The sequence below is a fragment of the Centruroides vittatus genome, unplaced genomic scaffold (assembly GCF_030686945.1).
Source record: "Centruroides vittatus isolate TY-2023 unplaced genomic scaffold, ASM3068694v2 contig_738, whole genome shotgun sequence".
Lineage (NCBI taxonomy): Eukaryota > Metazoa > Arthropoda > Arachnida > Scorpiones > Buthidae > Centruroides > Centruroides vittatus.
Genome location: NW_027122474.1, coordinates 878,643 through 892,720, shown reverse-complemented (window position 1 = coordinate 892,720; position 14,078 = coordinate 878,643). Strand labels below are relative to the sequence as shown.

The window sequence follows — 14,078 nt, the reverse complement described above, 5'->3', positions numbered from 1 at the left end:
AACTATGAGTCGAAAGACCAGTTAATCCACCGACTCTGCCAATATTTACCAAATCGTATGCTTGCTAAGCGCGCAAAAAATTTTTAAGTTTCTGTCCCGTACTCCTGCAAGCAAAACGAAATATTTCAAGAAAACTTTCTCATTCAACGATTAACAACAGAAAGTTACTGTTAATTTTCAGAATTTCTATCCGAATTTTGTATATATTATTTAAAACGTCACCGTAAGACTGTTTTCTTTCGGCTCAATTCAGTTGAAATGCACTGAATACCGGTTTTTAAATGAAATAATAAGAAAATCTAAGCTGCTTATCATAAAGCATAGTTTAATTTTTTTGTTACAAAATTTGTTCACGTGGGCTCAAGATTGATGGGCCATCTCCGTTCCTACGCTGGTAATTAACTATTTTACTTCAACTAATAAATTAAATGGTGGCGTACGTGTTTACGAGTAATATTTGGTAGCGAAAGATTGCGCAGCGCAGTAGAAAGTGCGTGCCCGGCGTTGTAATGAAATAAATTGATCGAAATTATATTACTTCGCAAAAAGTACTGTTCAATTTCTTCTATTACGAAATTATTGCTCTTCTTTGATAAAAGAATAGTTTCCAGATTTAAAAATTAGTTTCGTGTAAATTAGCAATAGTTTAATCTCCCCCACACGAATCACTTATTAATTACTAAACTAATAATAATTGATAAGTTTATACGCAGTCATTAAAATCCGAACCAATTCCTTGTAATCCAACACTAATAAATTCAACACATCAGTAACAAATAATATCAAGAAGTGTAAATAATTTTATTTTATAATTATTACACATAGTATATTAAATAATTTGCTATTTACTCAGTTAACTATACATTGTTTTGGTTATAATATTCACAAAATTCTCTAGAAGTAAAACTTTACATCTTTTTCTTGATGCATTAAAATAAAAATATATTGACAGATTTTTAAAAATTACTATATACAATGATTTATAAAAATACTGTTATTGATTAACTGAAATAATACTTTTACAAAATTTATTATTTGAAAAGTTTTCAAAAAAAAAAAAAAATAATAATAATAATAATTATAAATTATTTATAAATTTTGGTATTAATAAATTTTGAAATCTGTTACAGCATTCAGAATATCATTTAACTGTTTAGATTGCTAATCATAAAAAAAAATAATATAATGAACAGAAAGTTTAATTTTTACATTCATTAATATAAAGTAAATGGTGATAAAAGTCAAAAATTTGCAATATGTAAAATATGCCCAGGTGCAGAATTATTTTCTTTTATACAAATTTTCTTGGAGTACGAACAAGTTCAAATAATATAGAACTTATGTATATATTCATTCTTGTACAAAAATTATTAAAAATATGTATGCATTTCAATGTATTTTCAAAATACATTCATGATAAATTATATTTCTTCTTCCTTTTTTTTTGGATGCCAAAATTTTAGAGATTTTTTAGTAGTAGTCGACGTCCTTCGAGATAGTCTTTTTCCTCCACGTGAACCAATAGTTTCAAATCTTCGTTACCTACCACTTGCCTTAAAGAGTCTGTTATGAAAACACCTAAAAAGAAAAAAAAACAATCGTGAATTCTTTCTTTATGGAAACTAAACTAGAAAAATACTTTAATCCAGCTAATCTTTAACAGGAAAAAAAAAAGTTTATCCTCATAATTTGTAGGTTCTTTAGTGTTTTAATTATATAATATATACAAATTATTAAATTATTACTATATACTTTTTTTTTTACTCATTTAAGAAAAAAATATAACATATTTAAGAAATAATCAATTAATAAAAATATGAATGATTCTGGCAAACCTATTCTATTTATCAACACTCAAATACTCTTTAGCTAATTAGCTATTGACCATGTGTAAAAAAATAAAGAGAAAGATCAACTGATTATACTATTGGTATTCAACAAAATGGTCTGTCATGCTGCTCAGTTAGTAGACTTTTGGTACATTAATTTCAAATTTGTCATGTTAATACTGTATACAATGTCATGCAAATCTAAAGAATAAGCATATATCACTTAGCATGTATTAAAATGATAAAATTGTGGGATATATTAAGCAATATGAATGTATTTCATTTAACTGTAAGATACAAATTAGGCTCGAAGTTAAAATTGTTTAAATATATTTTTATAAATAAAATATGTTCAAGAATGATTTACTTGAATGAAGTACTAAAGTAATTCAGACCAGTGGTTTCAACACATTCCCCATAGGTATGCTACAAAATTTCAATGAAACATTTTCAAAATGTTAATTTTTTTTGTCTACTTTTTATCATCATTAATTAATTTTTTTTACACAAAGAAAACTGTAGATCTTCATTAATCACATTTTAATTTATATGTAAATTAAAGATCTTTGATGCAACACCGATTTGTCTGTGCTATAGAACAAAAGGTTGATGTGTTAAAACCAGTGTTCTTAAATAGAGTGATTTTTAAAATTTTACATATTAATTACATAAATCTGAAGTACTGTTCTAAATATTATGAACATATTGTAATTGTTTTTAATTATTTTTCAAATAATATAATTTTGTATTCAAAATGTAATTTTGAATTTGTTTACTTTTAAAATTGTTGTTATATTAAGACAAAATATTGATGCAGAAAAATATTAGGGCAAATAATTCTTGAAGTAATCAAAATAGTCTATTGAACTTGTCAAAACATTCAAAACAATGATAGTACTATTTTAAAAAATTACATAAAAATGAAATACTATTGTACTATATATATTTTTAGATCTTTTTTACATTAATTGAACTTCACCTACTATGAATGTGCAATTCTCTGTCATATTTTACCATAATAAAACTCATCTCATCTAAAGCTGTTAATACCTGAAGTTTTTTATGCAATACTAAAATAAATGACTACTTTTAAATTGATCATCATCAATGATATAATTTTTGATTGTTAAATATGAAAAATAGTATTTAATGTATTTTTAATTATTTCTGATAAAATTATTTTTTAAATATACTTTTTAACTGGGATTGTGAATGATGTTTTCATTAATAATAATTATATAAATTCTACCTGTAATGAAATTATTTGAAATATACTAACAAATCTGACACAACTGCAAATTTAGAACATTTATTTATTGAAGTAATTTTAAAATTTTATGCCTCAAAATTGCATATTCCATTTTATTTGTTTCTTGCTTAAAAAAAGAAATAAGTCATGGAGAATCTGTTATTCACCAATGAGAATGACAATTCTGAGTTCAAGTCATCATTAAGAGAAACAAATATATTTTCCTACAAATTTGTAGATAGTACTGTTTATTGCATACTTTTTCTTTAAAGTGTATCTAACTAAAATAAACAAAAATAAGTAATTCAGAGGAAAAATAAGTTAGGTTTCCTCACAAAAGCATTAATCTCCAAACTATTTCTATACCTTCAAACTCAAAACTTCAATTAATGAATGATAATGTTTCTATATAGATATAGAATATGACATCCTCTGGTAATATAATATGATAAACTAATCATCATCTACAATGTATTTAATAACATTTGTGACTGGCATGTTTTCTTTTCTAGACATCATAAACAGGCCTCTTATATTTGGAGTATGTGTTGCTTTTACTAATTATGCATATGACTAGAAAATAATTATTACATGTACACAAATCATTGTGAATGTAGATTTCATTAATACAAATTTTTAGATTTTTCAGTCAGTCAATCCTACCACAGAATAGCCATGTATTATATTGTATTCAGAGTGATTAAAGAGCATGCACAAACAAATTTGAAGTATACTGCAGCATGGAACTGATACAAAATGCACAGCAATATCTATAATGTTCAGATTCCATATAATTTATGAAATTTTTTGAACGTACAAAAATATATGGTAATCCAGTATTTTCAATAATCCAAAACCACTGCATAGATGCTGGATTAATATACTTCTATATTTAGAAATTATTATTTGTTTGCTTGTGGAATACAAATTTAATGTTTAAAAAAATCAAAATATTTATTGAAAAAATATTTTGTAGCATTAGGAGACTCACATAAAAAATATGATTTTTTTGGAGTCTATTCTTTACATCTTTTTACAGTCCATCTCAGAAGTAACAGCAAAAACTAGCTTTAAGACATAACTAAATCTTCATTAAAAACAGTGATTATACATTATTAAAAAATTAAAGAAGTTAAAAATAATCAAAATGACAACCTTTTATTGTAGGATTTGGCACTTTCACAATAAAACATTAGATATTGTGAAAAATTTTTATCAATGTGTCTTGTAGCCATAACCATAACACTTAATTGCTTGGAGCCTTCTGAGATGGATTGTAAAAGGATGTAAAGAATAGACTTACATAAAAAAAAAGTATAACTTTTTTCTGAGTCTTCTAATGCATCAAAAATGAAGATAATCTTGGGTGATGTCATTTACGCAAAATATTTTGTGTAAAAACAAAATTTTTGTAAACTTGTAAATTATCTGTGTAAAAACTGTCATATATACTGCAAGAATCCAAAAGGTAATCATTGCAGTGATCAATCTTATTTATATAGCAAATACTGGTTTTATTTAAATAAAACAGGTAATATATCAATTCTTATTTTATAATATTACAAATGTTTTGTCATATGTACTGACTGTCACATGAATGGTTATAATATAATATACTAAAAAACACATTTCTATACAGAACTAAACATGCAACAAAACTATGTTAAAGGTACCAGATTACCATGAAATACATTACTACTACAAATACTATTGCTAGTTTCTTAACGAAAAATGGTGAAAAAACTTTTCAAATAGTGAAAAAACAATTACTATAGAACATATTATAACTGAAAAGAATATGTTTGTGAATTCACATACAGTTCTCTGCATTTTTTGTAGATAAAAAAGAATTCTACATACAAAACACTGTATGTAGATAAGAAAACTGGATAAATAAATGTTTCATTAATAAATTCATTTCAGATCTTAATTATTGATGCTTTCTCAATATTAAATTATGAATTAATAAGAACAGTTTAGTTATCAATACAAAGCATGAAGTTTCCTGACAGAATTACTATAACAATAAATATTTTCATTTCTGAGAAAATGAAAAAATTGAAGTAATATATTTTAGATTAATAATAAATTCAAAAATGTAACAGTCAATAACAATATTACATACTGTATGTCATCTATGGTATATATTTTTGAAAATAATTTAATGCTATGTTCATCAATAATACAATTCTGACATTAATGTACTAGCAAATTCTAAACCAACTAAGATATTTTAATATATTAGTAAATTATATTCTTACCTTTTAAGCCATTTGCTAGGGAACCATTCAGATAATCCTTCCAAAAGGAATCCAAATAAGATAAGTCAGAAAACTTAATATCACAAACTACGCAGCCCAAGTCTCTGGAATGTAACAGTGCATTTGACTGATTAAAACAATCTAGCTGCTTTTCAATGGGATCAGCCTTATTGGAATTGACACTGTCTTCTAATATCTGGTCATAATTACAATATTCAGCTTTTACTCTTAACCGAATATCTGAAAATGAAAGAATTTCAAAATTAATATTCAGAATAAATTACATTAAAAGTCATTACAGACGAAAATATATTTTAAGATAAGTTTGAAATAATTAAAAATAAAAAAAACTTAATGGTTATACTATTAAGATTTTAGTAAAATAATTATTAAATGCTTTATTTTACTCCTAATTATAATTTAAAGACTTTTTCTCCATTTTTAACTCTCTCTGCTCCATGGGCACTAACAAGGGGAGGGCATGACCTGGGAAATTCACTTTGGGATGAGACTTGGTATATAGGTAGTACTCCTTTAGGATGTTCAATCCTCAAAACAAGAAAGCGCAATGGCCAGCCAATTTTAAGAAAAAGACCTTTAAAAATTCGAGCTCAGCTTATGTACTAATAAGTTTCGCTAGGTCAGCAGCGGCTGAGCAGCTCAGTCGACATCGTTCTTGGCTACCGCCAAGTCGTTCAGGGTTCAAATCGCTGTTTCAATTAGTATTTTTTTTTTTCTTTCTAAAAATTTTTTAAAATAAGTATTTTGAATATATATAAATATTAAAATTTTATTATAATAAATAATTTCATTTAAAAAAATGTTTAACACATATTACATGTCATTTTAATTATAATAATACAAAATAATTAATAATAATACTTATAAATAATTAGTTATGAAACAACAGTTTTCATTTATTATTCTATTGTATCAAATTTTTCGAAGGTTACTACTCTTATTAATTCTCACCACTTAAAAATAAAAAGTATAAAACATGTCTTTTATATTCATCCTTTACTTCCATTTTAACAAAAATAAACAACTAAAATGTTTCCAATTCCAACAGTATTATATAAATGAGATCCAATTTAACACTTCAGTGTGAAAAGTATCACATTAGACTGACATTTTCAACAGCAAAACAAGATTTTTCTCAAGGTCATAAAAATGTGCATGGACTTATGGACTGACCTGATATTTGGAGTGTCAGTTTACTTTTGGATTTCGAAGAGATAATAGTGTTCCGTAATATATTACACTATAATACAAATAGTTTCAATATTTTACAGTAAAATGTCTGTGAATGAAGATACTATCAGTTTACCAATAGTTGATGATGATGATTATTAATACACTTATTAATTATTTTGTATTATTATAATTAAAATGACATGTAATATGTGTTAAACATTTTTTTAAATGAAATTATTTATTATAATAAAATTTTAATATTTATATATATTCAAAATACTTATTTTAAAAAATTTTTAGAAAGAAAAAAAAAATACTAATTGAAACAGCGATTTGAACCCTGAACGACTTGGCGGTAGCCAAGAACGATGTCGACTGAGCTGCTCAGCCGCTGCTGACCTAGCGAAACTTATTAGTACATAAGCTGAGCTCGAATTTTTAAAGGTCTTTTTCTTAAAATTGGCTGGCCATTGCGCTTTCTTGTTTTGAGGATTGAACATCCTAAAGGAGTACTACCTATATACCAAGTCTCATCCCAAAGTGAATTTCCCAGGTCATGCCCTCCCCTTGTAAGAGGGGATCTTTTCTTACCCATCATGCATTTGCCTAGGCCTACTGTAAAGATGGCTGGTTAATGAACAGGGCCTAACATATGCAAGACTGACCACCCATTACAATTTGCATCTTACAATTTCATGTGAATAGATTAATGTGTGCACAAACATCAATTTTGTACACAATTTAATAAAGAACTACCAGAAGAAAAACTATTTGAAGATGGTATGATTAATTCTAGTAAACATACTGTCTTTCAGGGTAAACTGTCTGGCAGACCTTCAACTTCTAAGGCTGGTGTGGAAAGAATTAGAGAATGTTTTCAGTGTAGCCCTTGAAAGTCTACAATGAGAGTGAGCTGGAGCTTGCAATTTCTGAAACAACTGTGTTGTGTATATTGCGTAAGCATCTAAAAATGTTTTTTTAAATTGTCTTTTTTGTTGAAAATTTGTGAAATTTTGCAGAGAGGTTTATGTACAGGTTTTGGAAGAAATAAAGGAACATTTTCTGATCTATTTTCACATATTGTGCCTATGACTTAATTTTCTATTTGCCAACATAGTGAGTGTGTATATGTTTGTGGAAAGTTATCAAAAATACTTTTTTATAACTTTTCCACAGCTTCATTTGCAGAGAAGGCAGATATCATTTGACTGATAATCCTTTGCCCAAGTGGTTATCATTTGTTTCTAAGATGAGAATCAAAATATCAAACTTATAGAGCATTTAGGTAGAATCAACCTTTACATTGTCATCTACAGTCTAATTGTAATTCAGGTGAAGATATTTCTTGATTTCACTGAATCTATTTCTAGACTATGTATTATAAACAAACAGAACACTGGCTCACATATTCTGCTGTGGAAGTCTGATACCCACTTACAAAAATTTTTATTTCAGGCAACACAGGGCACAGGATTTCCTGAATGTACTATTGTGTTGTCAATATCTCTGATACCATTAACAGACGTAGCTGACTATTGAGATGGCAAACGGTTCTCTGAATTAGCATGCAATCAGTGGTCCTCCACATTCTAATGCTGTGATCATCCACTCCCAAAAAGAATCTCAATTTGTTGCTAAAGTCAATATTTTTCCAATACGTTTCAGTCCATGCCTGTTATGTAACCACTGGAAACAATGTTGGGGTGCTAAAGACAGGATGCATAACAATTGTCATGCATGAAAATTTTTCCCTGCTAGTTGCCTGCCAATGGTGTAAGAAGAGAGATTCTGTAATGAGGCTTCCCTCTGTCTCTGGATAATGGACAAAGATCACTGCAGCTGCTCACACATTTTCAAGATCAGACAATCATCTCTTCTTGTCTGTCTGGAGCATCCAAAACCTGTTCTCAGTGTATTTGTGTCCTAACATATCAACTATCCCAACACCACTCCATTGTCAGATCAGAATGACCCAAATGGCAGGCAATTTGGCAAAGTAGTCATTTGGTTTCCCTCAGCCCATGATGTGGTGTTTATCAAACTATCATCTGTGTGTAAAGTCAAGTCTGACTGCATTGCATAGGCACATCATACATTTGAAGTTCAGAGAGTCCAAACAATGTTATGGTAGTGATTTTAGGGAATTCTGGTGGCATTACAGTTGTGGTCCAATTGCTGGCCAAATAATCGTTTACATACTTGTCTGAGACAGTTATATGTCAAGTTATATAGTAACTGGACAATTCTATCTGGATGAATAACTTTTTGTCAATAAGTGTATTAAGCATTTTATGTCCTCATAGATAATATATGTTTATATATAGGTTATACATTATATTTTATATACATTTACAAAAATTAATTGAAAATTTTGGGATAAGGTTATAACAGTATATTTTTTTTCCATTTTAAATAATGGTAAATACGTTCTAGTTAATGTTTTTCTACAGAACATCTGATTTTCAAGAATGAATTACTGAAGGTAAACAAAGCATGCCTATATTGAGTAACACTAGCTATCAAGATTTACGTGAAATGGGATTAAAATTAAAAAATGAAGTGGCATACAAAATCAGTACATATATATATTATATATGCAATTCTGTAATAAGAAAACCCTGCATGTGATTGTGGGTTAAAGATAAACAGATATCATATAAATTTTTGTATACATATAATGTATATATATAATCTCATTACTTTCAGGTCAATTATATTATAAAACTAATATTTTTAATCGAATGAAAGTCAATTTATTTACCAGGCAAGAATTAGACTAATTAATTAGATAGATATTTCTTAATCTGGATTAAAAAAAGGTGCTTATGTTACCATCTTGTATTAAATTTAATTATTATTAATTTCAGAAATAAACTACTCTGGAAAAAATCAATCCATAGTGGAACTTGAATCGACAACTTCTGCTTACCATAGAGATGGATTGCTAATAACACTACTTGGACCTCCTTTTCATTTTCACACTATCATTTGATTATTGGTGTAATTTGGGTTTGGTTTCTGTACAGATTTTAATGTTGTTCTGAATCAATTTTAACTTACTTAACTTTGATATAGATGTTAATCATTTTGGAATGATTTAACATCTATATAATATCAAAGATAGTGTGTTATTTTCTTTCTGATTATAAATTATGAAAAGGAATATGACTAACTTCATTCTTTACTTTAATTTGTACTTAATTTTGATAGCCAAATATCAAAGCCAAATGATTACCAGAATAAAAATTGTCATCAAATAACTTTAAAGACCTGATTACTTTTGGGATTGAGCTAAAACTTTTAAATAAAACTGAGAGTTAAGATTGTGGCTTCTACCTACCTGCCTTTAAGATTATTTAAAGTTAGACATTATTAATTTAAAATCTTTTCTTCCAGAATTTTATATCTGGAATACAAACAAAACCCATAACTTTGCTTATTGCATTATCGATTACATACTACTTGGATCTCCAACAGGTATTTAAGCCTCTAGACCAGTGGTTCTTAATCTTTTTGAAATCATAGAACACTTTAGAAAATAAGAAAAATTTGCAAAACATCACAATCACTTAAAATATAGATTACAGAATACATAAAAGAAAGAAGACATTTGTTAAAATTTTAAAACATTGTATTCGTAAACACTAACTAAAATCTTTTATAAAAATCCAGCAACGAGTTGCTTAACTTTCCTGGCAATATTCGGTGGCATGTTATGATATTTTATCAGAAAAACTTTAGATTTTTAACTAGTATAAAATGACAGAGAGTTTAATTTTGAGGATAGGGATGGATTTTATAAAAAAAATTGTAAATGCTAATAATGAGTAAAATCATCATTAAGTCCAACCCTACTGGAGATACACACAACCCCCATTTTCTCCCCATCCTCTTGACCTCAATCCCTCTAATAAACAAACCTCCTTGAAAAATTTCAGAAATTTTTGACAGAAAGCACAGGAGTTATTAAGCTTCAAAGAATGAACAAAATCATGCCCCCCCCACACACACAAACTAACATCCATACATACAGAAAAAACCCCCTAAATTTTTTTGCATTTCTTGATGTTTCAAGGTGTCCTAAGTCCAAAAATGTAAAAATCTGAGGGTGATCATTTTTTGACCAATTGCCATACCTTCCTTCTGTTATATAGAACAGAGCCAAGAATGTAAAAATGGAACTTAAATCAGTTATAATGCAATACCTAAGCTTGTTGGCTTTTGCAGATTTCATCAATATCAGGTCTAATATGTAATGTAATATTAATACAGATGAAAAATGAGGGTAGCTGTAAGTCTTTCTCTTTGAGTTTTTATATTGGTGAATGTGAGATCCTAGCTCACACAAATATGTTGAAAACTAACAAAATTTTCAGTGCCTTTGTAGAGAGCTGGTTATTCAGAAAGTACAAAAATCCAAAATTCCTTGAGAAGTTATTTCAGAATTTCATTTTTAATGTACAATCTGTTAACAAGATAACTAATTGTTTTCATAATGAAAATTCCCAACTTGATGTATTAATTGTGTCAAATTAATTTCATAACCAGTCATTTTTTATATTTAAGGAAAGGAAGTAACTTGTGATATTTCGTCCTATAATGTTAATTGTTGTTATAACAAAAATAATTCTCCTTGACATTTTTATTATGAAGCAGAGAAACATATGTATTATATATTTTTTTCTGATATGTGAATTTTTCTGGGGATGCTTTTTCTGAAATGCTGATATTTGTCAGTGGATGTCAAAAAATTTCCATTTGTTTTTTGGATATTTCTAATGGAATTCAAGTAATTAAAAATATAGACTAAGTAGGCCATTGTAGCATACCAAATATCATTTTTAAAACATTTCATAAAAGCATTTGTACCTTCATTTTGGAAAAAAACCACCAATTCACTCTTAAGTTTTAAAAATGGGCTTATCACTTTACCTTTGTTTCAACCAGATTGCCACTTCCATAATTTTGCAGAATGCTAGTGTTCTGAGGAACATGTTAAAAAACTACTGCTCTTGACTAATATCAAGTTAGGTCCCATACATAGATTAATTGCCACTGTGCCAATTGAGGATATTATGTCAATGGCTATCAGCTAACTTTTTGACAAGACTATGTCTTGTTTATAAAATGACGGTGCTGGCTTTGCTTACCAGCTTAGAGGTATGAAGGAGTACATGTCAGGAGTTGCAATTTGGCACAGAGCATTAAATGCCCAAATCATGCATGCATTAAAAAAAACCAGACTTGTAGGTAGGTAGTCGGGAGACTGAGAACAGAGTCAAAATAAAATACAAAACGGCAATACTCTACAAACAGGCACTAGTGCGAGATTTGCGCATGTGTTGCTTGTTGAGAAGTTGGAAATGCGGACGTTGTGGAATTGAATTTTGACAAATGAATCTTTGAAAAAAACCCATTTACCATGTTATTCCTGACATATCTCTGGTCGTAACGTGCTGACCTTGACCGGATGACCTGAGTTATCTCATTTCAGCATCAGAACATTTTTTAAAGTAGATGGCACTAGTTGTTATAATTTTATATTAAAACTAACTTCCAAAATATAATTTGTTTTCTTTTTACATTTATTATTATATATATATTGTTTGTGCAAAATAAATAAAATAATTTCGGATGATACAATAACCACGATTATTTTTTTTTTCAAAAATGGGAAATTTTCATTAGGCATTGACAAAAATTCAATCCAAGGCAACATGCAATGGAGAGAAATTTTGACATTGGATGGGTTGATTTAGCCAAAAATGTATCATGGATGACCTCATGGTCGTGGCAAAGCTGGCAAAGTTTGAATAATCACACTCAATACCAGCGATACCAAAGATGATTGGAGAATGAGAACAAGATCTGCCTCGAGCGTCAAAGCGATCCCGCTTAATAGTGAGTCTCTGAGACATAGTCTTGTCCCAAATACGGCTTTGTCATTTTACTTGTTTAAGCCTACCCCCATATTCATATATACACCATTCAATTGATTTTATACATATTCATTCTGCTGTGATTTAAATGTAAATGCATTTTCCTGAATAAATTTTGTATATGATTATATTATATATATAAATAAAATCATATTAATGTGTGTGTATTTTCTCAATATAAAAAATACTGTTATAAATTCTACATATTATACCAAATATTAACATGATACCAGGTTGTTCAATAAGTTTTGTCGTTCAATAGGAGATGGCGCTATTAGGTTTGTCGTTTTATTACTCTAAAAATAGTACTACTTTTTTATAAACACGTGTGAAGTTTCATGTAGATCTGTCAACTCATTTCTATATTTGCAGCTGTTCAAAGTTGACTTGTCAGTGTATTTTTTTACAATGGAAAAAATTGAATATTGTGCAGTGATAAAATTCTTATTTTTGGAAGGTGTAGCACCAAAACAAATTCATGAACGATTGGTAAAAGTGTATAAGGACTCTTCACCTTCAATTAGAACAGTAGAAAGATGGGTTGCTGAATTTAAACGTGGTCGTACAAGTCTTGAAGACGATCCATGTGAAGGACGTCCAAAAAGTGCATCAACACCAGAAATCGTAGCAAAAATACAGCATATGGTTTTGGAAGATCGTCGATTAACTGAGAGAGATTTAGTAGAAGCCCTAGGGATCTCATTAGGCGGTGTGAGCAATATTTTGGCTGATGTTTTGGGTTACAGAAAGCTGTGTGCACAATGGGTGCCGCATTCGCTAACTATGGAGCAAAAACACATTCGAATGCAACTTTCTCAGCAACATTTGGAGCATTTTAGAAAAAATAAAAAGGATTTTGTGCGTCGTTTCATTACTATGGATGAGACTTGGGTCTACCATCATGATCCTGAATCAAAACAAGAGGCTAAGGAGTGGTGTGAACCCGGTACTTCGGCTCCGAAGCGAGTTAGGGTATAGAAATCGGCCAAGAAGGTGTTAGCATCAGTTTTTTGGGATGCAAAAGGAATTTTGTTCGTGGATTATCTCCAAACAGGTAAAACAATCAACTCAGACTATTATTGTAATCTTTTGGACCAGCTGGATGTAAAAATTCGTGAGAAAAGACCTGGTTTACAGAAGAAAAAAATCTTTTTTCATCAAGATAACGCACCCTCTCATACAGCTCAAAAAACCATCGCGAAAATCAGCAAATTAAAATACGAATTGTTGCAACATCCTCCCTATTCGCCAGATTTAGCTCCCTCTGACTTCTGGCTGTTCTCACATCTTAAAAAATTCATGCGTGGGAAACGATTTTCATCAAACGAAGAGGTAATAGCAGCCGTGGAAGCGTATTTCGACAGTCTTCCAGATTCTCACTTCAGGGATGGAATCCATAAATTAGAAGATCACTGGAACAAGTGTATTGAAGTTCAGGGAAATTATATTGAATAATAAAATGTATTTCAAACCATAAAATTGTGTATTTTTTATCGAACGACAAAACTTATTGAACAACCTGGTATACTTGAATGAAGTACAAACTTTAGTGTATATAAAAACATGTATTGTTACTTTATAAATCAAAATAGTTTTTTTAAGAAAT

At 28.9% G+C, this 14,078-nt stretch overlaps 1 protein-coding gene across 4 annotated transcripts in view; it reads right to left on the bottom strand.

The window, feature by feature from the left end:
• Positions 1-782: 782 nt before the first annotated feature.
• LOC136981004 (death effector domain-containing protein-like) overlaps positions 783-14,078 on the bottom strand; it is a 43,733-nt gene continuing 30,437 nt past the window's right edge. For all 4 annotated transcript variants that reach the window (XM_067277244.1, XM_067277247.1, XM_067277248.1 and 1 more), the window contains 2 exons: positions 5,340-5,579; positions 783-1,578 (listed from right to left, as the gene is read on the bottom strand). In XM_067277244.1, coding sequence (XP_067133345.1) covers positions 1,460-1,578; positions 5,340-5,579 — 359 coding nt within the window. In that variant the 3' untranslated portion in view covers positions 783-1,459. The remainder of the gene's footprint in view (positions 1,579-5,339; positions 5,580-14,078) is intronic.